Genomic DNA, 26,835 nt, shown 5'->3' on the forward strand with positions numbered 1-26,835 from the left:
ACTTATCTCCTCTTCTTTTCTCCTCCAGCCAATCCCCTGGTGCCTCCATTAGACACAAATGACATCTACCCATGCCTTGTATCTGTAACTGTAAGGCCGGCTCTTCCTGAAATGAATATGCTTGTCATTAACCGTAGTGCTGTAGGGAATAGTTGCTGCTTTTTACATTCTTCCACGTGATGACCTGTGGCTCTTTCAAGGCTTCCACAGCACCAACGCCCAGTTCTATTTAAAACAAAGGCTTGCCAGAGGGTTTAAATGTGCTGAATGTTCTGTCTGGGACGACATTGGGTGGGGTAGAGGGAATACTGGTACTTCTATAGGTCTGTGCTGAAGCAGCTCTAGGCTTCTTTTGTTACATAGCCATCCTGTGTGTTGAAAGCCCTGTCTCCTGCCAAAGGTTCCTTTTGTTCCTAAAACTTTTACCACATACTGCCCATATTTTTATCCATACCCGCAGGGATTTCCTCTTACTTTTTTAAAAGCATGTTTTTGTGCTTACGATTTTTATTCTCTTGCTTCCATTATGACTGACTGGAACAGCGAAGGTCTGCACCCTTCCTTGTAAAGGTACTTGCTACCTTCGTCCCTCTGCTTTTTGAGGCAACTCCCAAGCTCCTATAGAGGTTAAATCTGTGACTCAATGATCTGCATGTTGCGGCTTATAGTCTTCTGCTTGCAGTTTTCAGAAATAATTGGGGTTTCTCTCTTGCAAGGAGATTAAACACAGTGTTCTGAGGGAGCACATGCAGTTTCCTGGCTTGGGTAAACGGCCACATTCAAACAAGAAAACCGTAGACATGGTTTTCCTAAGAGCGGCAAAACACAGTGCGTAGTCAAATTTAATGCATCTTGGAAATACAAATTCCAGTGCCTTGTAAAATATGCTACATGAAGGCTGATGTTCTTAGAAACCTCAATTCAAGGCGTTGTTTGCACAGCCCTGCCTTCAGTTGTCTTCATTTTTGGTGTGTCCGTGAGTCAAGGGGCTCCACTGATGCCAAAGCTGTATTTCCTGCAGAAATGTTTCTAAAGAATTTTATATATATATATATATATATATATATATATATATATATATGCTTTCGTAGATTTTCACGGGTACAGGAATGCAGGTTTTGGTGTCTTCGGGTGTCTTCCCGTGTAAGAGTTGGGGTGTCTAGGCGACGTTTCGACGAGGTCTCACTCGTCATCTTCAGGCTGGTGCTTTCGGCTTCTTGTTACTGGAACAGAGCAGGATCTCAGTGTTTGAGTTCCTATAAATACTGTTGAGGGGGTGTGGTGTATAGCCTCCAACGTTCTGGGCAGAGAGGAAGTTCCCAGGTTAGTGTGTCTTTTCTTCTTTTGTTCATTAATTACTTGAGGGATATCTTGAGTGATTTCTTGAGTGATATTCTGAGTACCACTTAGGAGGGTCATTAGGTGTGGATTAGTTGCTAAAGCTTTCGTGTCTTGACCTCTTGAGCTTGTAAAGAGTTTTTTCTGAGAAGATGGCTGTACTTCACTTAGTTGTGCTCTGGCTTGGCTTCGTGTATAGGGGCGAGCTGTGGTTTTGTGCCCTGTGCCAGCCAGATCTGTGTAAGGATTGCAGGGGGGTGCAGCATCCGGAGGTGCCACTATGGTTTGGCTACTGGATGGTGTCTGTAATTTATCTGTGGAGAGGGTCTGGGTTTGGGTCTGGTGTGGTTGATTGGAGATGGCGTTCTGTGTGCCTCTGGTTCTGGTGTCGGTTTTTGTGGGGAGGGCTATTTTCCAGATGTCTGGCAGGCGGGACGTATCGTCACGCTTGTTCATGTTGTGAGGGTGTTTCTCTATCTCGATGGCTTCCATGATTATTCTCTTGTGGTGGTGTTCCGTGTTAAAGAGCAATTTGGAATCTGAAAAATTAATTTCGTGTCCTGTTTCTTTCATGTGTTGGTAAAGAGAGGAAGTTTTTTCTTCTTTTTTGACGGCATTCTTGTGTTCTGCGATACGTGCATTTATTCGTCTGTTTGTTTGTCCAATGTACGTGGCTGGGCAGACTTTGCAGGGTATTTCATAGACCCCTTGGTTTTCTAACTGGATTTTATCTTTGGGGTTTCTGAGGATATTGGCTATTTTTTGGTTGGTGCAAAAGGCTGTTTTGATATTGTGTTTGTGGAGGATTTTGCTAATTTTATCTGTAGTGCCCTTGATATAAGGAAGGAGGGCCATGCCATTGTTTTCTTCTGTGTCTTGGTTTTTGGGGGGTGTTTCTTTTTGGATTAGCTTCGTAACCCTGTTTTGCTGGTATCCGTTGGCGATTAACACATTTGAAAGATTCTGTAACTCAGTTGTCAAGTGGTCTTTGTCAGCCAGGCGTTTGGTTCTGGAGATGAGAGTCTTGGCTACGGAGTTTATTTGTGCAGGGTGGTGGTGTGATTGTGCCACCCTCCACAACAACCCATGAAACAAACAGTACACAACATATCAGACAGGATCCTCACCTCAACTGAAACCAAAGTACTCTCCAAAGGTTTCAACTTTGCAGTCGCCCCGAGACGCATCCCCACGGAAAACATCATATGCGGAGTCGAAGCTAGCCTAACCAAAATCAACCCAGATGAAGCCAATAAAATCAGACTTGAAGTCACCAACATCCTCTGCTCCAGCAAACCACCCAGAAGCAATTTACACAAAGAAGAACAGAAAGCACTCACCAACCTGAGGAAAGACAACAACATAATCATTCTCCCAGCAGACAAAGGTAATGCCACTGTTGTGATGAACACATCGGACTACCAAGCAAAACTATCAAATCTACTCCAAGACCCTACCTACCAACCTATAAAAACAGATCCCACCACCTATCTGGAAAAAACCACCAAATCCAAAATAAAAGCCTCTCCTATCAGTGAAGAAATCCAGCTAAGAATCATCCCCAGAGAAAAATCATCCAGATGCCCCAAACTCTACGGTCTCCCCAAGATACACAAAGAAGGAACACCACTCAGACCAATAGTCAGCTCCATAGGCTCACCTCTACAAAATCTCGCTAAATTTCTCGCTAAGCAACTTCAGCCCTATGCAGAATCTATCGCTTCACACGTTACAAACTCCTTCCAGTTCATAGAAACAATAAAGAAGCAAAACCTACATCCCGACGACCTACTTGTGAGCTTCGATGTTGTATCTCTCTTCACACAAGTGCCCATTAATGAAGCCTTGACAGCCATTCAAAACAAATACAATCCCCCCGAATACATCCTGGACCTGACCAACCACTGCCTAACCAACACGTACTTCATCCACAATGGACAAAGATACAAACAGATAGAAGGAGCACCTATGGGATCACCCCTCTCACCGGTCATCGCAAATCTGTACATGGAACACTTTGAAACCAATGCTTTAGACAAGTCAGAACACAAACCCAAACTTTGGCTCAGGTATGTTGACGACACCTTTGTAATTTGGCCACACGGGAAGAAAAAACTAGATAGCTTCCTCACACATCTCAACAGCCTACACCCCAAAATACAATTCACTATGGAAATAGAAGCCAACAACCAACTTCCCTTCCTTGACGTCCTAATCTACAAAAAACCTGATGGCTCCCTAGGACACACTATCTACCGGAAAAAAACACACACCAACCGCTACTTACATGCACAATCACACCACCACCCTGCACAAATAAACTCCATAGCCAAGACTCTCATCTCCAGAACCAAACGCCTGGCTGACAAAGACCACTTGACAACTGAGTTACAGAATCTTTCAAATGTGTTAATCGCCAACGGATACCAGCAAAACAGGGTTACGAAGCTAATCCAAAAAGAAACACCCCCCAAAAACCAAGACACAGAAGAAAACAATGGCATGGCCCTCCTTCCTTATATCAAGGGCACTACAGATAAAATTAGCAAAATCCTCCACAAACACAATATCAAAACAGCCTTTTGCACCAACCAAAAAATAGCCAATATCCTCAGAAACCCCAAAGATAAAATCCAGTTAGAAAACCAAGGGGTCTATGAAATACCCTGCAAAGTCTGCCCAGCCACGTACATTGGACAAACAAACAGACGAATAAATGCACGTATCGCAGAACACAAGAATGCCGTCAAAAAAGAAGAAAAAACTTCCTCTCTTTACCAACACATGAAAGAAACAGGACACGAAATTAATTTTTCAGATTCCAAATTGCTCTTTAACACGGAACACCACCACAAGAGAATAATCATGGAAGCCATCGAGATAGAGAAACACCCTCACAACATGAACAAGCGTGACGATACGTCCCGCCTGCCAGACATCTGGAAAATAGCCCTCCCCACAAAAACCGACACCAGAACCAGAGGCACACAGAACGCCATCTCCAATCAACCACACCAGACCCAAACCCAGACCCTCTCCACAGATAAATTACAGACACCATCCAGTAGCCAAACCATAGTGGCACCTCCGGATGCTGCACCCCCCTGCAATCCTTACACAGATCTGGCTGGCACAGGGCACAAAACCACAGCTCGCCCCTATACACGAAGCCAAGCCAGAGCACAACTAAGTGAAGTACAGCCATCTTCTCAGAAAAAACTCTTTACAAGCTCAAGAGGTCAAGACACGAAAGCTTTAGCAACTAATCCACACCTAATGACCCTCCTAAGTGGTACTCAGAATATCACTCAAGAAATCACTCAAGATATCCCTCAAGTAATTAATGAACAAAAGAAGAAAAGACACACTAACCTGGGAACTTCCTCTCTGCCCAGAACGTTGGAGGCTATACACCACACCCCCTCAACAGTATTTATAGGAACTCAAACACTGAGATCCTGCTCTGTTCCAGTAACAAGAAGCCGAAAGCACCAGCCTGAAGATGACGAGTGAGACCTCGTCGAAACGTCGCCTAGACACCCCAACTCTTACACGGGAAGACACCCGAAGACACCAAAACCTGCATTCCTGTACCCGTGAAAATCTACGAAAGCAAATATCTCACCTCTACGGGGAGGAAACCTTCCAGCTGACAAGAACCTACGAGAAACTAGAAATCCGAAGAGCCACCATCTTATGTGATCTCTTGTTCCTATGCAACTGCCGAGACAACAACTTAATTCCCACATGCTTCCAACTTAAATTCCACTCTAAAACCCCAGCTACCGAAAGGATCCTGAAACGAACTGAACTATCCCTAATCAGAAACGAACTACATAAGAAAAGATACCTACTAAACCAAACCAACAAAGATCTGCTCACTCTTCACCTCAAACTTTGTAACAAAATCCACCCTGCACTCTGGGACAAATGCAAACAACTAGCCGTTTGGAGAGCTGAAACGGAGTCCGCACATAAGACAGACACACACACCAACAAACTCCACAAACTAGAGAAACGCCAGAAGCCCAGCCACCCTCCACAACAACCCATGAAACAAACAGTACATAACATATCAGACAGGATCCTCACCTCAACTGAAACCAAAGTACTCTCCAAAGGTTTCAACTTTGCAGTCGCCCCGAGACGCATCCCCACGGAAAACATCATATGCGGAGTCGAAGCTAGCCTAACCAAAATCAACCCAGATGAAGCCAATAAAATCAGACTTGAAGTCACCAACATCCTCTGCTCCAGCAAACCACCCAGAAGCAATTTACACAAAGAAGAACAGAAAGCACTCACCAACCTGAGGAAAGACAACAACATAATCATTCTCCCAGCAGACAAAGGTAATGCCACTGTTGTGATGAACACATCGGACTACCAAGCAAAACTATCAAATCTACTCCAAGACCCTACCTACCAACCTATAAAAACAGATCCCACCACCTATCTGGAAAAAACCACCAAATCCAAAATAAAAGCCTCTCCTATCAGTGAAGAAATCCAGCTAAGAATCATCCCCAGAGAAAAATCATCCAGATGCCCCAAACTCTACGGTCTCCCCAAGATACACAAAGAAGGAACACCACTCAGACCAATAGTCAGCTCCATAGGCTCACCTCTACAAAATCTCGCTAAATTTCTCGCTAAGCAACTTCAGCCCTATGCAGAATCTATCGCTTCACACGTTACAAACTCCTTCCAGTTCATAGAAACAATAAAGAAGCAAAACCTACATCCCGACGACCTACTTGTGAGCTTCGATGTTGTATCTCTCTTCACACAAGTGCCCATTAATGAAGCCTTGACAGCCATTCAAAACAAATACAATCCCCCCGAATACATCCTGGACCTGACCAACCACTGCCTAACCAACACGTACTTCATCCACAATGGACAAAGATACAAACAGATAGAAGGAGCACCTATGGGATCACCCCTCTCACCGGTCATCGCAAATCTGTACATGGAACACTTTGAAACCAATGCTTTAGACAAGTCAGAACACAAACCCAAACTTTGGCTCAGGTATGTTGACGACACCTTTGTAATTTGGCCACACGGGAAGAAAAAACTAGATAGCTTCCTCACACATCTCAACAGCCTACACCCCAAAATACAATTCACTATGGAAATAGAAGCCAACAACCAACTTCCCTTCCTTGACGTCCTAATCTACAAAAAACCTGATGGCTCCCTAGGACACACTATCTACCGGAAAAAAACACACACCAACCGCTACTTACATGCACAATCACACCACCACCCTGCACAAATAAACTCCGTAGCCAAGACTCTCATCTCCAGAACCAAACGCCTGGCTGACAAAGACCACTTGACAACTGAGTTACAGAATCTTTCAAATGTGTTAATCGCCAACGGATACCAGCAAAACAGGGTTACGAAGCTAATCCAAAAAGAAACACCCCCCAAAAACCAAGACACAGAAGAAAACAATGGCATGGCCCTCCTTCCTTATATCAAGGGCACTACAGATAAAATTAGCAAAATCCTCCGCAAACACAATATCAAAACAGCCTTTTGCACCAACCAAAAAATAGCCAATATCCTCAGAAACCCCAAAGATAAAATCCAGTTAGAAAACCAAGGGGTCTATGAAATACCCTGCAAAGTCTGCCCAGCCACGTACATTGGACAAACAAACAGACGAATAAATGCACGTATCGCAGAACACAAGAATGCCGTCAAAAAAGAAGAAAAAACTTCCTCTCTTTACCAACACATGAAAGAAACAGGACACGAAATTAATTTTTCAGATTCCAAATTGCTCTTTAACACGGAACACCACCACAAGAGAATAATCATGGAAGCCATCGAGATAGAGAAACACCCTCACAACATGAACAAGCGTGACGATACGTCCCGCCTGCCAGACATCTGGAAAATAGCCCTCCCCACAAAAACCGACACCAGAACCAGAGGCACACAGAACGCCATCTCCAATCAACCACACCAGACCCAAACCCAGACCCTCTCCACAGATAAATTACAGACACCATCCAGTAGCCAAACCATAGTGGCACCTCCGGATGCTGCACCCCCCTGCAATCCTTACACAGATCTGGCTGGCACAGGGCACAAAACCACAGCTCGCCCCTATACACGAAGCCAAGCCAGAGCACAACTAAGTGAAGTACAGCCATCTTCTCAGAAAAAACTCTTTACAAGCTCAAGAGGTCAAGACACGAAAGCTTTAGCAACTAATCCACACCTAATGACCCTCCTAAGTGGTACTCAGAATATCACTCAAGAAATCACTCAAGATATCCCTCAAGTAATTAATGAACAAAAGAAGAAAAGACACACTAACCTGGGAACTTCCTCTCTGCCCAGAACGTTGGAGGCTATACACCACACCCCCTCAACAGTATTTATAGGAACTCAAACACTGAGATCCTGCTCTGTTCCAGTAACAAGAAGCCGAAAGCACCAGCCTGAAGATGACGAGTGAGACCTCGTCGAAACGTCGCCTAGACACCCCAACTCTTACACGGGAAGACACCCGAAGACACCAAAACCTGCATTCCTGTACCCGTGAAAATCTACGAAAGCAAATATATATATATATATATATATATATATATATATATATATATATATATATATATATATATATATAAATATTCATAAAGCACATTACAAAATAGGTTTCATGCGGGCTCTATCTTTCCCATATTACATGGTGGCTGCAATTGCAGGAAGAGATAGTGTCAGCTTTAGATTCTGGGCCTGTGGTAAATCCAGCCTGACCATGTCCCTTTGGTTGTGAGTAGTTGCTGGAATGTCAAACTTGCCACCTCTCTAATACAGCACGTTTTTAAAAGGTTAGTGATCTTAGGGATGGTGATCAAGATTCTTTACCCAAACCCTTTGTTCTCATGACTGAAGAAAAAACTTGAAAAGGTGGGATCAGATCTGAAAAGTGAAACATTAAAAATCTCTTTTTATGGCTTTCTGTATTAAGGATTTATGTTCTTGCCCTCCTGTTTTGCATAGAAAACTTTTAAGCGGCTATATATTGACTGCTAGAATCCCATCAATATACTGGGAATCGTTAAGTCAAAGACAGACTTCTCAAACAGCTGAAGGTGTTTAAGAGGGGATCCAGTATTTATAGTTGTTTTTGTTTGTATAATTGAAGAATGCTTAATTCTTCTTTAGAGTTTTGATCTAAACTGCTACTGAATGTTAAAGGAGTGTTGATGTTTTTGGGTCCTGTAAGAGTTTTGCCTGAGTAGATAGGGAGGTAGAGTTGATAATGAAATGTAACGTGAGTTTCTTTTCCTCCACAGATCTCTGTGCACTTTGGTATGTAAATGGACATACTCTTCGGAGAAAGGCTGGGATGATAGTTTTTGGAAGCTGGTTGGATTGGAAGATTTGGTGGCAAATAACTATGCAAAAATAGGTAAATGTATATTACCTACTTTTTAACATTTTTAAAAAAAGACTTCATCTAATTAGGTAATAGCCTAGTTCAGACACAGTGGGAAACAGTGGTTTCCTGTTAGGAGAGCATGCTGTGGTAAGCCGTGCATTTGTGGAGTTCTCCCTCTACTGCATGAGGAAAGGACTTTGAAACTTAACCAAACCTTGATCTTGGTTTGTTTTAACAAGCCACAGTTCCCTTAGGCCTGAAATAACAAGGAACTGTGACTACTTAAAAACAGAACTTTCAATGTCTTATCGTATGCAAAGCAAGGGAAGGGGAAGCACTTGAGCCTGATTCTCACAGCCTGATTTCCCATTATATGTTTTGGCAATACCAAATCTATCAGAGGACTGCTTTAAAAGTGAGCAATTTTGGGTGCACCACGACAATTTGTCCTTAATTATGCACAACACTAATTTTCAAAAGTAGGTGGTTTAGGTTTCCCTGGGGAAATGTGGGCAGATGTTGGGTGAGAGAGACTTCCTGAAGCTTCTTGCTTGCCATCAAAATGCCCCTCTCCTAATCTAGCAACAGGTGAAAAGAGGAGCATTCTGGCATTATGATGTTTTCCTTAGGAGGGCTGCTCCAGAACCAAGACTCTTTCACTCTTGGGCTTGTGCATAGTTAGTTCTCTCTTAATAGCGGGGGGGAAACAAAAGCCAGCCTTCATAATTCATATCATTTACATTAAACTCCCCATAGTACTGCTTCTACTGGCAACATTCATTTATCATATATCCATTTGTGTCTGTGTATAGGTGTGTGTGTGTGTGTGTATCTTTGCTGCCTAAGCACAGTTGACTGGATACAAGACAGATCTTTAGACCAGCGGCAAGGAATATGCAAACATCATTATTTTGCTTTAGTTTGTTATACCCCTTCATGTGCAATGCTGCTAATCAACAGAATCAGCAAGCTTAAAACAATGTGCTAAACTCAACTCTTGGCTTGTCCCACACTCCTTTCACCAGCTTGTTACACTATCTTTAAGTTGCTGTGAACTTTCCTGAAGCCTATGTATAATTAGAATTTTAGACTTGCTAATTGCAAGATTCTTATAGCAGATTTCCATTAAAAGACCGTAATGTTCATTTACTAGAAATTTTCCAGGATAGCATTATTCAAGTTTCCTTATTCAGTTAATGGACTTTTAATGGCTGTCCTAAGCAGGCATGTCATTAATGAGAACATTAGTGTAAAAAAGAACCCCAAACCCCTCATCCCTCAAAGTTAATTACCTGATTCTCTCTCCCCCCCCCCACACACACCGCCACTTAGAGAACAGGTTTCTATAACAGTTTAATGCAGCAGCACTAAATGGAAATAATTTGATATCAGTAATGAAATCCATAAAGTTTCAAAAGAGACGCATTAGGTGTCGAAAAATTACTTTTTACAACTGTAGGTAAAAAAGGCCCTTCTGTACGATTGTCAGGGACTGGCTGGTCACTGAAGATGGTGGGAGATTCCAGCTGCAGAACCGCATAGGGAAGCCTCAGAAGAGGAAGGCTCTGAGCTGGGGGAGTGGTGGTGGGACAAGGAAGACAGATCAGAGGAGGACTGGGGGGATGCTGGACAAGCAACAGGGTTGAGAGAGAGAGAGAGAGAGAACACTGCAGATGTAGAACAGACAGCTGAGAAGGAGGTGGTGGCTTAGGCTGTGACAGATTCACAGGAGCCTGCAGGTCCTACTGTGTTTAGCTCTTCTTCCCCCTTGTCTCTGAGAACCCGGAGGGTTCTGCATGCTACAAAGCAAAGAGCACAGAGAGCTCAGAGGGCCCCTCCCTGGCGTAGCTTAAGAGTGCTAGGAAGATAGCTGGGTTTAAAAGAGGCTGAGGAGGAAGTGGGAGACTCAGATTGTCTTTACTGGGGCCAGTCGTACCCTTGTTTCTCTGTGTATATTTTGTTTCCTTAATCAAAGAATTATATTTTCTATTTGTCTCTGACGCTCTGTAGTACAATATCCTCTGGCAGCAAATCTTGCCCTCTTCTGTATATGATGTGTCCCTAAGAGACCAGTTTAGCTTCTACTGCATTCTTTGTGGGATGTGCAGAATAAACCTTGATGGCTCAACCTTGTTTGCTTCCAAAAGTGACAGGAAGCCATCCTTGGCTGTAGTTAGCAGTTGCGGGGCAGGACTTAGGATTGATCCAGGGGCGGAGGAAGGGGGGTGCGGTGGGTGTGGGTTGCCCCGAGTGCCACCACTGAGGGGGGTGGCAAAACGCCGGGTGACACTAATTGCGGGGCCTACATTGTGCCTGAGCCACACATCTCTCTTGGGACAGACAAGGCGGCTTGGGCGTGCGCAGGCTCCGTGCTGCCCAAGCGGTCTGCCCGCTGCCTCCCCCCCCCCAGCTATAGGGCGGCTGAGTGGGAGGAGGCAGGCAGACTCCGGAGGTCCCATGGTGTGCCCCACACCGCCCCTGGCTCCCAAGTGGCTTCCTCCGTTGCTGGATGGATCTCATAGACCCATTGGTAGTCTGCTCCCCCAATGCTATAAACAAGTCCTGTGCTTCTTGCTTTTCCCACCCAGCCCTGGCCTGAAGTGGCAGGTGGTGGCGATGACTATTCCTGCTTCCATACAGGTGGTGGGCAGAGCCTAGAGCAGGAATGAGGGGGCAAGGATTCCTTTCTGACAACCTTGCAAGCTCTGAACCTAATCCATTGTTTTTCCTGTAGCAGAGTATAAGCAGAGTCTCCTAAACCTTTAGAGTTTTTGAGATTTACTTTTTGCTTTAATGCAGCCTTGGTAGCTATTACCAGATGCACCTTTTAGAATCCCCTCCCCCACCTCCCACCCCCCACACTAAAAGAGTACAAGCAGTAAATAAATGTTTTAACAGAAATTTGAGCACCCTAATGGCTGACGAGCCCCACGAAGATAAGTTTTTAACATAAATTATTTACGAAGTGCAAGCTAAGGATTGAATACAATATTTATATAGTGCGTTTCAAGGACAGGGAAAAGCTCCCCTCCCCCATTCCCCCCCCCCCAAACAACTAAATGTGCATGTTGCCAACGAGAGCAAAATCTCTTTAAAAACCTGACAGTTCAATACAGGGAAATTAGGATGAGAAAAATGAAAAACCAGCAATAATAGGACACCAATTTGAAAACCACCCTTTTATACATTTGGGGGGGGGGTCATTTCTTGCTGCTGCTTAAATTGCAAACACACACACACACACACACACACACACACACACACGTAAATTCCAGGACTCTGTTCAGTTCTTGTTTTGTTTTTGGATTTGCGTTGTCAACCATAACTCACCTCACAACATATATATATAGCAGATAAAATGTAATAAGTTACATCCAGTCTGGCGGCATCCTGTTCTCCCAGTGGTCAACCAGGCATCCTCAGGAATCCTGCAAAGTGAACCCGAGTGCAATGGCACCCTCGCCACCTCTGATTCCCAGAAACTGGTAGTCGAGGTAGAACATAACAATCGTGGCAAGTCGCCATTGATAGCCTTATTCTCCCGTGATTTTGTCTAATCTCCTTTTAAAGCTATATGTTAAGGGTATAAAATTAAGTTTTGAATTGCTATGAACTTTATAGATTAAATCCATGTGTTTTCGTAGTAGGAAAAGGTGGCTCATGAAAGGGGAAATTCTCACAAAAAAGGACACTAGCATTCATGTTTTCTGGTGATGAAACCCGTGGTGTTATGGTATTATATAACCTACATTGATATTAACTGATCCAGTTGCTTCCACATGAGGTGTGCTTTGCTGTGCTGAAGCATTGCTTTTCCATTGTTACCTGAAAAGGAAAGGTTGACACCAATTAAATTATGTCATTGTGTGAACAGAACAACTTTCACTCCACCAAACATAATTTCACCCTCTTTCTCCCCACGCCCCTAAATTTGCTCCAGAGGGTGGGGTCGGGGAACTCCCAGAACAGATTTGATATGGTGCACGGGAAGCAAGAGGGAGGCAAAGTTTTGATGCACAAGCAGAAACCCATCTGCTTACACAATTACTTCTCTGGATACAATAAGTCAGTAAAGTCTTGTCTACCGCCTCCCTACAGGAACAGGAACTGACAGTGAGACAATTGAAAAAAACTTACTCATTGGTAATCCACCCGCTATGATAAACAGAAAGCAATAAAATGGGAAGGACTGTGTACTTTTATTTAAAGGTACAGGAGCCCCCCAAAGCATCAAGGGTACTTTGCATTGCTACACTGGTCAGGCTGTTGCTGTGATTGCATAGCACTGTACAATGGAGTCACATCATATGCGGATTTAACTTAGGCAAATTCAACTATGCATGGTCAACCAAAAAAACCAAAAAGTCTCCACAGCAGGACACCTGTCCCTGTAGCACAGCGGTTCTCAACCTGTAGGTCCCCAGATGTTGTTGGACTACAACTCCCATCATCCATGAGCTCTGGCCTTGCTAGCTAGGGGTGATGGGAATTGTAGTTCAACAACATCTGGGGACCCACAGGTTGAGAAAGGCTGCTGTAGCACATTGAAAGGCAGCGAGGAACTCCTTCGTTTGCCTTGTTCCCCCTTTCCTCTACCAGGACCCCATCCAGTTTAAGGATCCATTCCAACCTTTTCCTTCTGCCTCAGTGACTAGGACCTGCCTGTCTCCATCTCTCTCTACCTCCCTCCTTAATCCTCCCTTTAAAAATAAAATAAAATTCCCGGATTTCTCCCCCTTGAAGAGAGCTCTTTCCACCTGCCCTCCAGGTTTGCCATGGAGGAGAAGAAGGGAGGCCTCAGAGAGAAGGGGAAGGTCTGCCCCTTGTCAGTCAGTGCCTACCACAATCCCATCAGTGGGAGGAGAAGGTGGGAAGGCCTCTCTCCCACTCTCACTGACTCATCCAGTTCCTTCTCGCTGGCTTTAGGGAGGCACAGAGACCAAGGTTGGAATAGGCAGAGGCACAGGAAAACAGGCAGTAGCATCTCACAGCCAGACAGGGGAGGGAGAGTAATTTGGAAGGAGAATGTATGTTACGGATGATTTAAGGTAATGCTAACTGTACAGTACATGATTTTCCCCTTAAGCACTGACTTCGGAACACAATCCGCACAAAAGATGTACAAGATTTGCTGCAAATCAAGGTGGGGGGAAAGATAAGGACGCTACAGAAAACATAGACTGCAAGAATTTTACATTGTCGTTGTCTGGGTTCTTCATAAAGAGTAGGCAAACAAGATTGCCAATTCCAGAGAAAATGGCTAGTGGGGAAGCAACATCTGTTAAATTTTCATGAACTATAGATCTTTGAGGTGCTGAAGGCTGCAATCTGTTTTTTAAATGGCCTGATAAATTTTCGTCCTCATTCTCATACTTAAGGGGCTACTTAAGGGACCAAATAATGATTTTTCACTGAATAGCAAGGCTTTATGCATTGCCTGGTCCTTCCCCCACCACTCCCAAAGCAATGTGCATTTTCCCCAAAGTAGAAAATGTTGTAGATATGATATAGCTATTTCTGGGGTTGTCAGTACCTTATATTTTAAAAGGTAACACAAAGACTCCTTTATGAATATATTCCCACTAAATGTGTGATGAAACTATATACTTTCAGGCTTCACTTGGAATTCAAAACAAATCTCCACAAGTCTTGAAAACAAACATTTTTGTGTGTGGGGAAATACCACTTCTAAATAAACCCTGGGCCTTGTCACCTATTGCTGAGGGAGAAATCTAATCTGAGTCTTGTATTCTCTCATGCTCCTTTCTCCTTCCACCCCAAAAGGGAAAAAATAAGAAGTGAAGGGTTTATACGATATTGGCTCATTTGAATGTAGTCCCTCCCTAACCAGCTGTGCTTTGAAAGAATGGTGGAGAGAAAAGTTTGGTTTCCTGTTTGTGATCCTGTATTTCTGCGTGGTGGATTCCCGCTCCTGGCTATATTTTAATGGAAACAACAGATTTGTATGTGAAAGAGTCCTTAGCAGTTGGAGGGGGGATTCATAAAACAAAGTGCCTTTACGAAAAAAATTGTGGCTCTCAAGTGAGTGTTCCTTTCAAGTATGTTTTATTTAAAGGCCTGACTCATATAGAGTGTATTTCTTTGGGCCCTTATGGGATGAACATTGCAAGCAGTGCTTCAAAAATGCTGGCGTTGGTTTGGCTTCCTGTAATTTTGCCCCCACGTGAATTTCATGATAGCACAATAGTGCCATTGCCATCATGCTAAGACGCATCCTATGGTATCTCCCGTCTGTGTAGGTTGTTTGTCAACTACTGTTTCGGAACACATTTATTATTACATTTTCCCCTTGCAAGCATGGTTATGATCTTATGATCTGCTCCGTAGCATTGTAACAATGAGTGATGTTCTGAAGCTAAAATTATGCCTATTTAAACTTTCCCTTCCTGTTTAGAATAAAGTGCAAGGGCACTTTTTCAAAATACATGCCAGCTCTCATTTTTAGTAACTGTCAAAGATGAATTGTTTCAGTGTACATGCTGCCTCTAAGCATTATGCACAATCCATTGTATATTATGTCCCACAAATACTTTTGCAGGATTTAGCTAAATGTCTTTTTAAGTGTTGCAGGAATAATCATTCTGCAGTAGAAGTGTTATACCAGTTTCTTATTACCTTTCCTGGGCATTGAGGTGAGCTGAATTTAAGTAACATATAACAGCATCTTCCTATTTACTTTCTTAAACCCTACAATGCACTAAAGCTACTTGTGGCTGGGACACACATTCCCTTAAGACACTTAGAAGGACACTTGTAACGTGAATGTTATTGGTACACAATTATATTAGAGCATGCTCCATTAACAGTAAAGATTACGTCCGTCAGGCATGCACATATATAAAAGTATAGAGCTAAATTCAAAGCTGCATTCAGAAAAACATGGTAAAGTCTTGGCTTGTTTCCTTGTTTTTTTTGCAGGTACAGGGTGCATTACTTCACGACTTCCCCTTGCTCCGCTGACAAGTTCCTCAGGCTTATAACTTGTTTCAAACCTTCTTCACAAGCAGAGTGAAGGTTCTATAGTGAAACTGCATTTAACCCATTTTTGGATATTTGCATATATAAAAGTATGCACACATACTGCCTGCATCCCATGTGGCTGCTCATGTTTAAGGAGGGTGGAATGTACACACCCTTTTAACCCTCCGTTTGCATAGACTCTTTGGCCTGAAAGTGTGTGCATTGTCCCTAACTTTCCAAGTACAGGATTCCCTGGGTATTCACAGTCTTTCCTTAGCTTTAGCCTTAAGAGTTTACTGGGTTGACGAATAGTCCTATCTTAGTAGGAACCTAGCACAAAAATACGACTTTGGCATAGTATGCAACATACAGTTCCAGTCAGTTTAGTTGCCAAAATTCAATGGTGGTTACACTAGAATGCATTTACATCTTTATGTCACATTAGTTAAGAAAGAGAAGCCCTTTCCTCTTCATCCCCTTTTTGTATTTTCCACCTCCTCTCCATCTTTGAAATGTGGCAAATTGCAGTTTCACATAAAACACAACTGGTTCTGCATGACAGGTTAAAAGCAGCTTTTGAAGGACTGAATGTGTCATAGCTGAGTCAGCTGTACTGCCTTGCTCAGTTTTCCCTTTGTTGTTTTATTTTTTTTAAGGGCCAACGAGCACTAAAACTTCCAGTTCCATTCAATATTAGTATGACTTTGGACCTTGCGATTAAGTTACTCAGGCTGAGTAAAGATGTATTGTTAACCGCCTAATGTTACGTCTGGTAAATAGCCGGTTGCCATGACAACTGCCTGGAAAGGTGGTGGGTCATTGGTACCACATAACTTTCTTTAAATCAAACATGAGCAAATTCCGGAACTAGTCTTTAGGATAAAAAGGAAGGAAAAGTTTCAGACAGCTTTTTCCTTTGGTAAACTTATTTCTCGCTTAGTGGGTAAGGGGCACGGAGTTCTCTTCTAAAAATCCCAACCAGACGCGTGTGGGAAATTAGGATTAGAGCACAAGAGTACTCTTCGCTCCTGTTCATAGCAAATGGTGTTGCTGTTGTGAGAGTGGAGCAGACTTCCCTTTCTTCTTCCCCCCACTGAGAATCTGCTCCAGATGGTTGGGGGAACAGATTTTGGGGGCCAACAGGAGGCTGCAGGGGGAAGGAACATAGGAAGCTGGCTTACAGTGAGTCAGTCCACAGAGGTTCACAGAGAACTCAAGAGAATACTTTCAGGTATACAGTGGTACCTCTGGTTACGTACTTAATTCGTTCAGGAGGTCCGTTCATAACCTGAAACTGTTCTTAACCTGAAGCACCACTTTAGCTAATGGGGCCTCCTGCTGCTACCGTGCCGCCGGAGCACGATTTCTGTTCTCATTCTGAAGCAAAGTTCTTAACCCAAGGTACTATTTCTGAGTTAGCGGAGTCTGTAACCTGAAGTGTATGTAACCTGAAGCGTATGTAACCCGAGGTACCACTGTACATGAGACTAGCTTTAAAGAGTACATAATATTAAGCTGATTTCTTAGAAAGAATTGTAGTAGCTGCTTTTTACCCAGCCATTGAATACTATTGAAACTTCACTAATAGTCCTTTCGAAAACCACATGAGTGTAGCTTTGCAAATATAGCATCCATGTTTATCTTATTCCTGGATAAATGCAATTGTACTGTTGATACAAGGGGTAACATTGTTATGATAAACGTTACACAACATGTGCGTGTTTTAAAATTAAAAAGCAATATTATTGGTGCTTGGTAAATAGAATGAAGGGAGAAGAGGGGAAAGGATCACTTTCAAGCACAGAAAAAGTAGCATTTGCCTCCCAACAGACTGAACATAAAACAAGCCTTGCTGGGTCAAAGCATCCAGCACCCTGTTTTTTTACACTGACCAACCATCTATGTTTGGCAAGCAGAATCTGAGCTCTGCCCACTTGTGATTACCAACAGCTGGCATCCAGAGACTAGGGCTGGGCGATACATTGATTTATCGTCCAAAACCAGTTTGAAGTTCCCATCATGATAATTGTTTCATAATATCTGAGTTGGCAATATATTGTGAATCACAATGTGTATAAGGGCTAGGTGATCAGCATCGCAATAACTAACCAGCTAAACATTGCGATAACACACTAGCTAAACATTGCAATCTACCACAATGATAAGGGATACCTCTCAGTCTGCCTAAATGACAATATTACCAATTATCACACACTCAGTCTCATCAGCAGGCAAGCAAAAATGAATCCCAACAGGACTTTTGGTTTGGGGCTTGGCTACCAAATGGTTGTATTCAGGACAATCTAAAGTACGGCAATGAGTCATAGTGAATATAGTTAACCTGGGGCTGCCAGATTGCCAGCAGGCCTACTAGGAGGTAGAAGCAGCAGTGGCAGAAACAGCTTGCCATGACCGCGGTATGTGCTGACAGTAGTGGCAACAACCTGCAAGGCCTTACGGTTGTGGCACAATGAGTGGTGGCCTGCGAGTCCTTGTGATGGTGATGGGAAGGGGCAGCAGTAGTGGTGGCAGCCTGTGAGGCCTCACAACTGCAACACAAACAGTGGTGACCTGTGAGGCCTGGTGGCAGTGATAGAGTGATGGCAGTAGCGGCAATGGCCTGCAAGGACTCACGTCAGTAATAGGACACAGCAGCAGTAGCATCCTGCGAGGACTCACAGCAGTGACAGGAGGCGGCAGCAGTAGCAGCAGCAGCTTGCAATACCTTGCGGTGGTGACGGAGTGGCGGCACCCTGCAAGGCCTCACAGTGGCGACAGGAGGTGGTGGCAGTAACAGTGGGATGCATTTGGCTTGCCTGCTGATGAAAGTGACCTTGAGGTGATTGTTAATATCATCATCAGTTTTAGACCCTTAAGTAGCAGCAGTTTCCAGGACATTGTCCCATTCATTTCTGTGTAGTTCCTTCCTTATTTCTGATATCATTATATATCAATATATCATGATGTTTAGCTGGTGATGTATCGCGATGTTGAAAACCAGTTATTGCTCAGTCCTGCCAGAGACACATTGCTTCATATACCGGGCATAATGCATAGCTATATCATGACTAGTAGGCATCCAGGTTGGCGGCCGTCACAATGAGACTAGTGGGTTTTATTTTGTTTTTCTCCTTTTATTTTCTTAGGAAATGAAGTTCTCACTCCAGGAGCTCCAGTTGGAAATGGTCTGACGTCAGAGGCTGCTGAAGCCCTTGGCCTTGCTAAGGGGACTGCAGTAGGCACGTCTCTCATTGATGCACATGCTGGAGGAATAGGTATTCTCTAAAAGGGTAGCTGTTTTTTCTCTGTTCCACTTCCATATTAAAAGCAGAGACTTGTGCTGCAAAGGCTACATTCCATATGCATTTTCAGTATTGGTTGCTAGGTAGGTATAATCAAGTAAGGAAGCCTTATAGCACGGGAGCCTTTAAAGGGAGCTATTATGAGGAATATGACAGTATGTATAAAACTGTTCTGGTATGTTACCCTGGACAACACGGCTAATCTGTTTGGGATGTGGGGGAATAGAGAATCCTGGCTGCATGTAGGAGACTGGATTGAATAGTTTTTGAGAGCAATTGCTGTCCTACAAGTCTCTGATTGTGTGATCTTGCTCGGTGCATCCCAACAATTTCCATCTTCTGTTAGCTTGAAATACATTGGCAGCCTTTAGATTTGGGAAGAGGCAAGGCTGCAAACCTCCTGGTTATGATCTTGAAGTCTGAACGAAATAGCGGAATTTAAAACAAGATAAAAATCCTTATATGTTGCTTTGTCAGCCTTTGCTCTTTGACATGCTTTATGTTTCAAGTGTGGAAACACAGCTCCTTTTACCAGTTTGCCACCTACTAGTTTAACCTAATGTCAGCACAACTTACAGGCCTTGCTTCATGAGTGGTAGCATGGAAGTTTATACGTGGAAGGTGAGGAGAGTTAGACATTGGGTACGCTAAGCAGCGTTACAGAGGATTCTCTTATGTTCTGTGGTTTGGAGCAGACCTTCCCATTTTGCACACCTGCCCGACCTGCACGTGGCTCACAATGTAGATCACTCCAGTGTGTGGAAGGGAGGGAAGGCAACTTGTACAACACACACTTTTCCAGCTGAATATGTGTGTGTGTGGGGGGGGGGGATATTTCCTTCAGAAATTCAGAATGGAGCTGCGCCTCTCTTCAAGATAAGAAATTCCCAAGTAAAAACCAGTTTCACATTTTGATAGCTGGGACGTAACCACAAGAGAACAACTGTACCAAAGCTCTCCCAAACATACATTCCAAAAACAGAGTGTACTACTTTTAACAAACTAATATCAGTTAGAAGGATTAATAAGAGGCTGTGTTCTTGGCAACCCCAGCCAAACGTGGCCTCAGCAAAGGGCAGGGTATTTGTTTTGCACTACTGCAAGTTTATGTGAAGTTGATCTGAATGCAAACTCAGGGATATACAGAGAAACCACAGTGGAAGAGGCCGGAGCATATGAGGCCACTTGATTTTAAATGCCAGATATGAACTTAGGTTTTGAATGCTAAGCCCCATGGGGTGAAAATATTTGCCCACAGTATACTCAAGAGATTTGATACTCTCTCCATAATAGACACATTAAATATTTTAATGTGCATTTCATTAGTAATCCGATGTGATTCCCTTTTCAAACTCTGCCTGTTTTGGTATGGAAGGCATGTGTGTGTACGTGTGTTTATTTTAGAGACGGAAGATGCCATGCCAGAGTTTAGGGCTACTAAAAATCTTCCCAGCTGTTTTCCTTTTCACATGTTAATTTTGACATTTGGTTAACCCTCAGAGAGGCCACTGCCTGTCAAGGTGGACAGTTCTGAGCCAGATGGACTAATGCTCTGACCTACTCTTAAAGCTGCTTCCTAGGTTTCTGCACCTGCAAAATGCAGGGGAAATGGCATGAGGACCAAACTTGACATGACGTGGGACACGTAAATAGCAGTGAAATTAGTGTTTGAATTTTTTTTGGGAGGGGGAAACAAGAATACGGGTGGGATGGGGTGACTATTGTCACCACAACAGTACATGAAGAGGGAAGGCTTCATTCTTTCCTTCCATCATGCCTCCCCACCAAAAAATATTGTATCTCATACTCCCTACTTTGAACCCTTGAAGGGAAGCTTACACTGTTGCCAATGCGAGCATCTCTTCCAGGATACACGTGTGTGTGTGTGTGTGTGTGTGTGTGTGTGTGTGGCAGGAACAGAAAGAGTTAAACCTTCCCTCCCACCATGCTGCACTCCTAACAAAATTAGGGAACCAGAAAAGGAGAGGAAAGGCATTGAATAAAGAGGAACATAGGAAGGAAGTTGCCTTATACTAAGTCAGACCATTGATCCATCCAGTTCATTACTGTCTATAAGGTAAGGTAAAGGTAAAGGACCCCTGGACGGTTAAGTCCAGTCAAAGGCGACTATGGGGTTGCGGTGCTCACCTCACTTTTCAGGCCGATGGAGCCGGTGTTTGTCCATAGAGAGCTTTCCAGGTTGTGATGGAAGCCAGAACGGTACCTATTTATCTACTTGTGCTGGTGTGCTTTCGAACTGCTAGGTTGGCAGGACCTGGGACAGAGCAGCAGAAGCTCACTCTGTTGCATGGATTCGAACCGACAACCTTCCAATAGGCAAGCCCAAGAGGCTGATGTTTAGACCACAGCGCCACTCATGTCTTTAGTGACTGTCTGTCAACACCATTACTGGCCCCAACAACATCACACATACCATCTCGGGACTATTTAATTGCTCATCGTCTAACATTGTGTATGCCATCAAATGCCAACAGTGTCCTTCAGCTCTCTATATTGGACAAACAGGCCAAACCTTACGCCAAAGAATAAACGGACATAAATCTGACATCAAGAATCACAGAACAGAGAAACCAGTAGGAGAACACTTCAATCTCCCAGGACATTCTATACAAGATCTCAAAGTAGCTGTTTTACTACAAAGGAATTTCAGAAACAGACTGGAAAGAGAAGCTGCTGAATTACAACTCATTACCAGACTTAAAACCATGAAAAGACCTGGGCTGAACAAAGACATTGGATTCTTATCTCACTATACATAACTAAACCATTTCTCACCTTCCCACCCCTTGCCTTTTCCTGTAAGACCTATTACAGTCGTTAAGAGTCGTCAAGAGGCTCTCTCAGCTATCTGCCTATCTCCCATTCCCACCACCCTTCTGAGTAACACCCCTCCCCACCTTCTCACTATATAGAAGGATCTGGCAACTTCTGTTTCAGTGTATCTGAAGAAGTGTGCATGCACACGAAAGCTCATACCAAGAACTAACTTAGTTGGTCTTTAAGGTGCTACTGGAAGGAATTTTTTTATTTTGTCTGTCTATAGTGACTGTCAATAGCACTCTAGGGTTTCAGACAGCAGTCTGTCCCAGCCCTACCTGGAGATGATTAAAAATAATAATAATTTTATTATTTTTACCCCTGCCCATCTAGCTGGGACTAAAGCAGATACTCTCCCTCTGAGCAATGGCCTTTCCCCTAAGGAATAAACCTAAGAGGAAAAGTTCTCAGAGTGCCCAACATATTTTATTGCTGCTCAAAAAAGGTTTCAAAAAATCCGGACAAGCAGTATAAGGTAGGCAGATGATTAGAAATGCAGAGCAGGAAGGAATATAGAGCTGAAGCAATCCTTTGCCAGCCTACTGTCAGCTTCTTCCATTTTTAGAATGGCTGGGAAGCTGGAACCAAATGAGACAGGATGCAGCTGGGTCTCGTTGGCATGTTTCTCACAAGCCCAGGTGTAAGGCAGTCTTGAGCTGAATTCTGTACATGCTTAGTTGTGGGTAAATCCCACCTGGAAAACGAGTTTAATTTTCCTTGCTGTCGTTTTGCCTTTGGACAATCCATCCCACAATTTCTTTTGAAAGGAAACCAAAACTGAGTAAGAAGGCATTCTACCAGCCCAGTCTGGTGCAGCAGGTGGAGGACTGAGGAACTTGCATCTGGAATCTGTGAAAATTCTGTTTCCCTCATAAATGTTAGGTTTTCATCCACTTCTCAACGTGTGTGGATTTGTGATGAGCCAGGTATTCAGGATTTGGTAGTTAAAAACAGTTTAAACAAATTGCAGTCACAGGAATAAGGTGGGCCCTAAAAACATCTATCTCATTTGTCAAAGGCCTAGCGAAAGAGGTGGGTTTTCTCAGGATTTCAGCTGTGTGGCAAACACCAGAGTGTACAAATGCTGCTACAAACTCATGAAGACTTCTTGACTAAAGTTCAAGGACTATGAAGGCAGCATTCATTCTACTCAAGGCACATTTTCTATGCGGTTACTATATATTTTGCCATGTGACTCATTAATAACAATGTGATGAATACACATTTCTTCAAGTTGAGATTAACCTTGCTTAACGTGACATACACATTTTGAAATACATAAAGGGTTTTAAACATCCTTGTACACTTCTAAATATAGCACATATTTGTACAGGAAATTCCTTGTAGATATTCTCTATGCAATACCCTTAACACAACGTGGAATATTTGCTTGGGCTCACGGTAAAATAAAGAAAGCTGAACCATTAGCAGGAAGTTCTAATTGTTTCTGTTCTTCACAAAGGAATAAATCTCACGTGCATATGATACATCCCTTGCATGATCCTCCAGTTATGAAGAGGGTATCTTTTACCATACCTACTGCGAGTGATTCACGTTGATGCACAGACATCAACGAGACAGTAGTAGTGATCAAAATATTTTAGAGGCCCCTGTACTCACGATAAATAATTTGTTTAATTTCTTAAGAGAGATTGCCATGTAAAATACGATGTTATAAAGGATAATTCAAAGTTTGGATTATGTTGCCACTTTAGCTCTAGGCCAGAGCTTTCCAAACTTTTCATGTTGATGGCACACTTTTTATACTTACATCATTTTGCAACACAGTAATTCAGTTTTACTAGCAAACCAGAGAGTAAACTAACCCCTTTCCAGCCCTGGAAGGAGCATGGGGAACATTCATGCGACACACCTACATACTGCGGCCGACACACCAACGTGTCGTGACACACAGTTTGGAAAGCTCTGCTCTAGGCATTAGTGTTTTGATATGCCCCATTTGCTCCCCATGCCTACAATTTTATCTGTAAAATCAGATAACAAAAGAGCTGTCATACAGAGTGCAAACGGGCACTTAATCAAAGAGAGAACTTTCAGTTTAAGATTGTATATCCACATATCACAACAGACCATTGTGTTTTGCCACCTTTATCAAACATGGCCTGGCATAATTTCTGCTTTTGTTAAGAACATTTACATGACTAAAAACAGTCTGGCTATTGCAGTCCATGATAACAGACATAGGGAAGACTATTCTCCATAATGTTGCATATGGGAGGTTAATATGCAGATTTGTTCTTCTTTAATGACGGATTCCACTATAGAAATTCAGTGTTTAAGGAAGGGATATAATAAGGGATACCAGAGTTGCATCATCATTATTATTATTATTATTATTATTATTATTATTATTATTATTATTATTATTATTTTGTTAACAGGTATAGTATTGCATTGTCAGATGGAATGTATATATATATATGTGAATTATATATCCAATTTAGTGGGGTGTGGGGAGACAATGACTGTTGGCATTCACATGAATGTTGGAAATCCCAGATGAACCTTTTGAATGTCAGTGCTCACTACAGTATGTCCTTGTTTGTGAGACAAACACTGGTGAATGCTGAAAGCCTCATTTCAGTTACTGTCAATCATTCATTCATCGACATTCACCATATTTCAGAGACTGAATTTAATTGTGACAGATATAGTGTTTGGTGTTGTCTGTAATAAGGGGAACAATGCAAAGCAAGGAAAATGAATTGGATTGTTGCCTCCTTGTGTGGCTTTGGCCAATTCACCTGCAGAAAAGCCAATGGGTATGGGCAGAATGCAGAGTGACTATAGCCCTGTTCCTTCAAATTGTATTGAATGGCTGTGAAATGGAGGTGAGGGGTGGCAATTTTGAGCAGAAATCAGCAGGCAGGAGAAAAGTGCCAGTCTCTTCCTCTGTCCTTGGCGATTGCTCCCAACCTGGTGTCATTCCCCACATCTACTTTCTTTTTTAGGTGGGATGTAAGACCATAAATAAGCACAGCTAGTATAAAAATGGACCGTGTGGGGGAGTAAGAATTGGAAGGAGGAAGACTGCAGGCAAACAAAGTGTTTAGCACCCCCATTTTTCTCCCAGCCATTTTCTGTTTAAAACTCAGGGGACCCCTGTGTGGGTGCCCAAACACCCTCTGTAGCTTCATCTGAAGTCGTGGCTGTCACTCCAGCTGTGAATCCTGATTGATGATGATTGTTCTCTCTTCCATTAGATTGATCAATACTTTTATGGGGGGCGGCGGCGATGTATTAGCCAAGTAGAAGTAGAGAAATTGGCTTCTCTGGTAACACTGTTTGACAGCCTTCTCAGAGTTATGTCTTTAAAATTGGGGTTTCTTATATATTTTTTGTCTCTCCACACCAGGTATGATTGGAGCCAGAGTGCAAGGACATAACTTGCCCTGTGAAAACCAGCCAATTACATCCCGAGCCGTTGTGATATGTGGAACGTCTTCATGCCACATGGCGGTAAGTTGGGAGCAGAATCATTATGCCAGTCACATAAATCCGGCTGATGAGAAACTGCCCTTTAAACACCTCTTTTAATTTATTTGCCCTTGTGTATCCTGTATATTATGAAGTACTTTGAGAGACTTCTTATAGATCACCATACATCTGCTACTGAGAAACATCTTTAATAGTAGTAGAAATCAATACGAAGGGAAAGGCACAAAATGTAAAAGCAAAGTCAGAAATTATTCTACTGCGATTTCAACTGGACAGTGTGAAATTGGAGCCGGAGACTCGCGCTTAGAGTAACCCATGATGAGCATGTCACTAATGTATAACTGAGTACTCAGTGTCTTTAGAAAATCCCCTTTAGCCTTCATCTCTCTCACCTCCTCTCTCAATCAATATAAATCCATCTTGTGCTGAGCACTCTAATGATCTATAGAATTATGAGTTGCATTGCGGCTCCAGAAGAGCCCAGATAAGCAATTTTTGCTTCAATATTATTTTTTTCTCACTGAATTAGTGGAAAAGCTTTTTCCTGCGATTGCAATTAAAGTTTACTGTCTCTCTCTCTGTCTTCAGGCATGCGTGTGTGTGTGTGTGTGTGTGTGTGTGTGTGTATATATATGCATGCCTGAAAGCATTCTGTCTTCTTGTCTATCTTATTCAGTCATCTTATTCAGTCATTTTCGTTTCATTTAAAACTTGTTAACTTGCTTAAATGAAGACTGAATCATTAGATAGGATTTCACTAAATTATATGCAGCAAAATAAATAATATGTGCGTTATTCACAAATGACAGTGTACACATTTTTGGATTTGTGTGTGTGTGTTTGTGTGTTTATACAGACACGCACAAACAAACATATGAATTCGGGGTGGGAAATTATAAACTGATGTTAGAGGCAAAGGAAGTAAAGTATAGATTCAGGATGACACTTCATGCAGCTGGTATACTGCCTCTGACACTGGAGCCATCATGTTAATATTCATTACTCGTCACGCATGTTTCCAGTCCCCTTTTAAAGCCATCCAAGTTGACTGCCATTACTATGTCTAATAGCTAATTCCATAGTTTATCTGTGCTCTGTCTGAAGAAGTTCCAGGGTTCCTTGGTTCCTGCTGGCAGATCCCAAGCACAGGCAGGGGTAGCCAATAGAATGTAGAAGCAGACTGGCAGCAGAATGGAGAGACAGGCAGGATGAAAATTAAATGGGCAGTTCCCAGGAAGGGATAGCAGGAGCTAATACAGCTGATAGAATTTTCAAGGACCAGGGGATGGTTGACTAAAGCAGTAAAGTTTCTGATCACCAGATCCCAGAGAATTGTCTCTGAGGGAGAACTGTCACCAGAAGCATATCCAAGAGTTGGCAAAACTGCTTCCCGCCCCCACCAGGGGCACAGGCCCCCAAAAAACCCACCCCAGAAATCTGTCTCCAGTTATCTGTTCATGAGAAATGGCACGGCGGTCTGAAGGTAGACTTCTGGAGTATATAACGTATATG

At 43.0% G+C, this 26,835-nt stretch overlaps 1 protein-coding gene across 1 annotated transcript in view; it reads left to right on the plus strand.

Annotated features, from left to right (window-relative positions):
- The window catches only part of FGGY (FGGY carbohydrate kinase domain containing), a 149,372-nt gene that overhangs the window by 49,940 nt on the left and 72,597 nt on the right, over positions 1-26,835 (plus strand). Inside the window, exons 6-8 of the mRNA XM_081193810.1 lie at positions 8,658-8,773; positions 18,871-18,999; positions 25,241-25,344. Of these exons, the coding sequence (XP_081049936.1) occupies positions 8,658-8,773; positions 18,871-18,999; positions 25,241-25,344 (349 nt within the window). The remainder of the gene's footprint in view (positions 1-8,657; positions 8,774-18,870; positions 19,000-25,240; positions 25,345-26,835) is intronic.

Source organism: Podarcis bocagei, assembly GCF_964188305.1.
Source record: "Podarcis bocagei genome assembly, chromosome: 5".
NCBI lineage: Eukaryota > Metazoa > Chordata > Lepidosauria > Squamata > Lacertidae > Podarcis > Podarcis bocagei.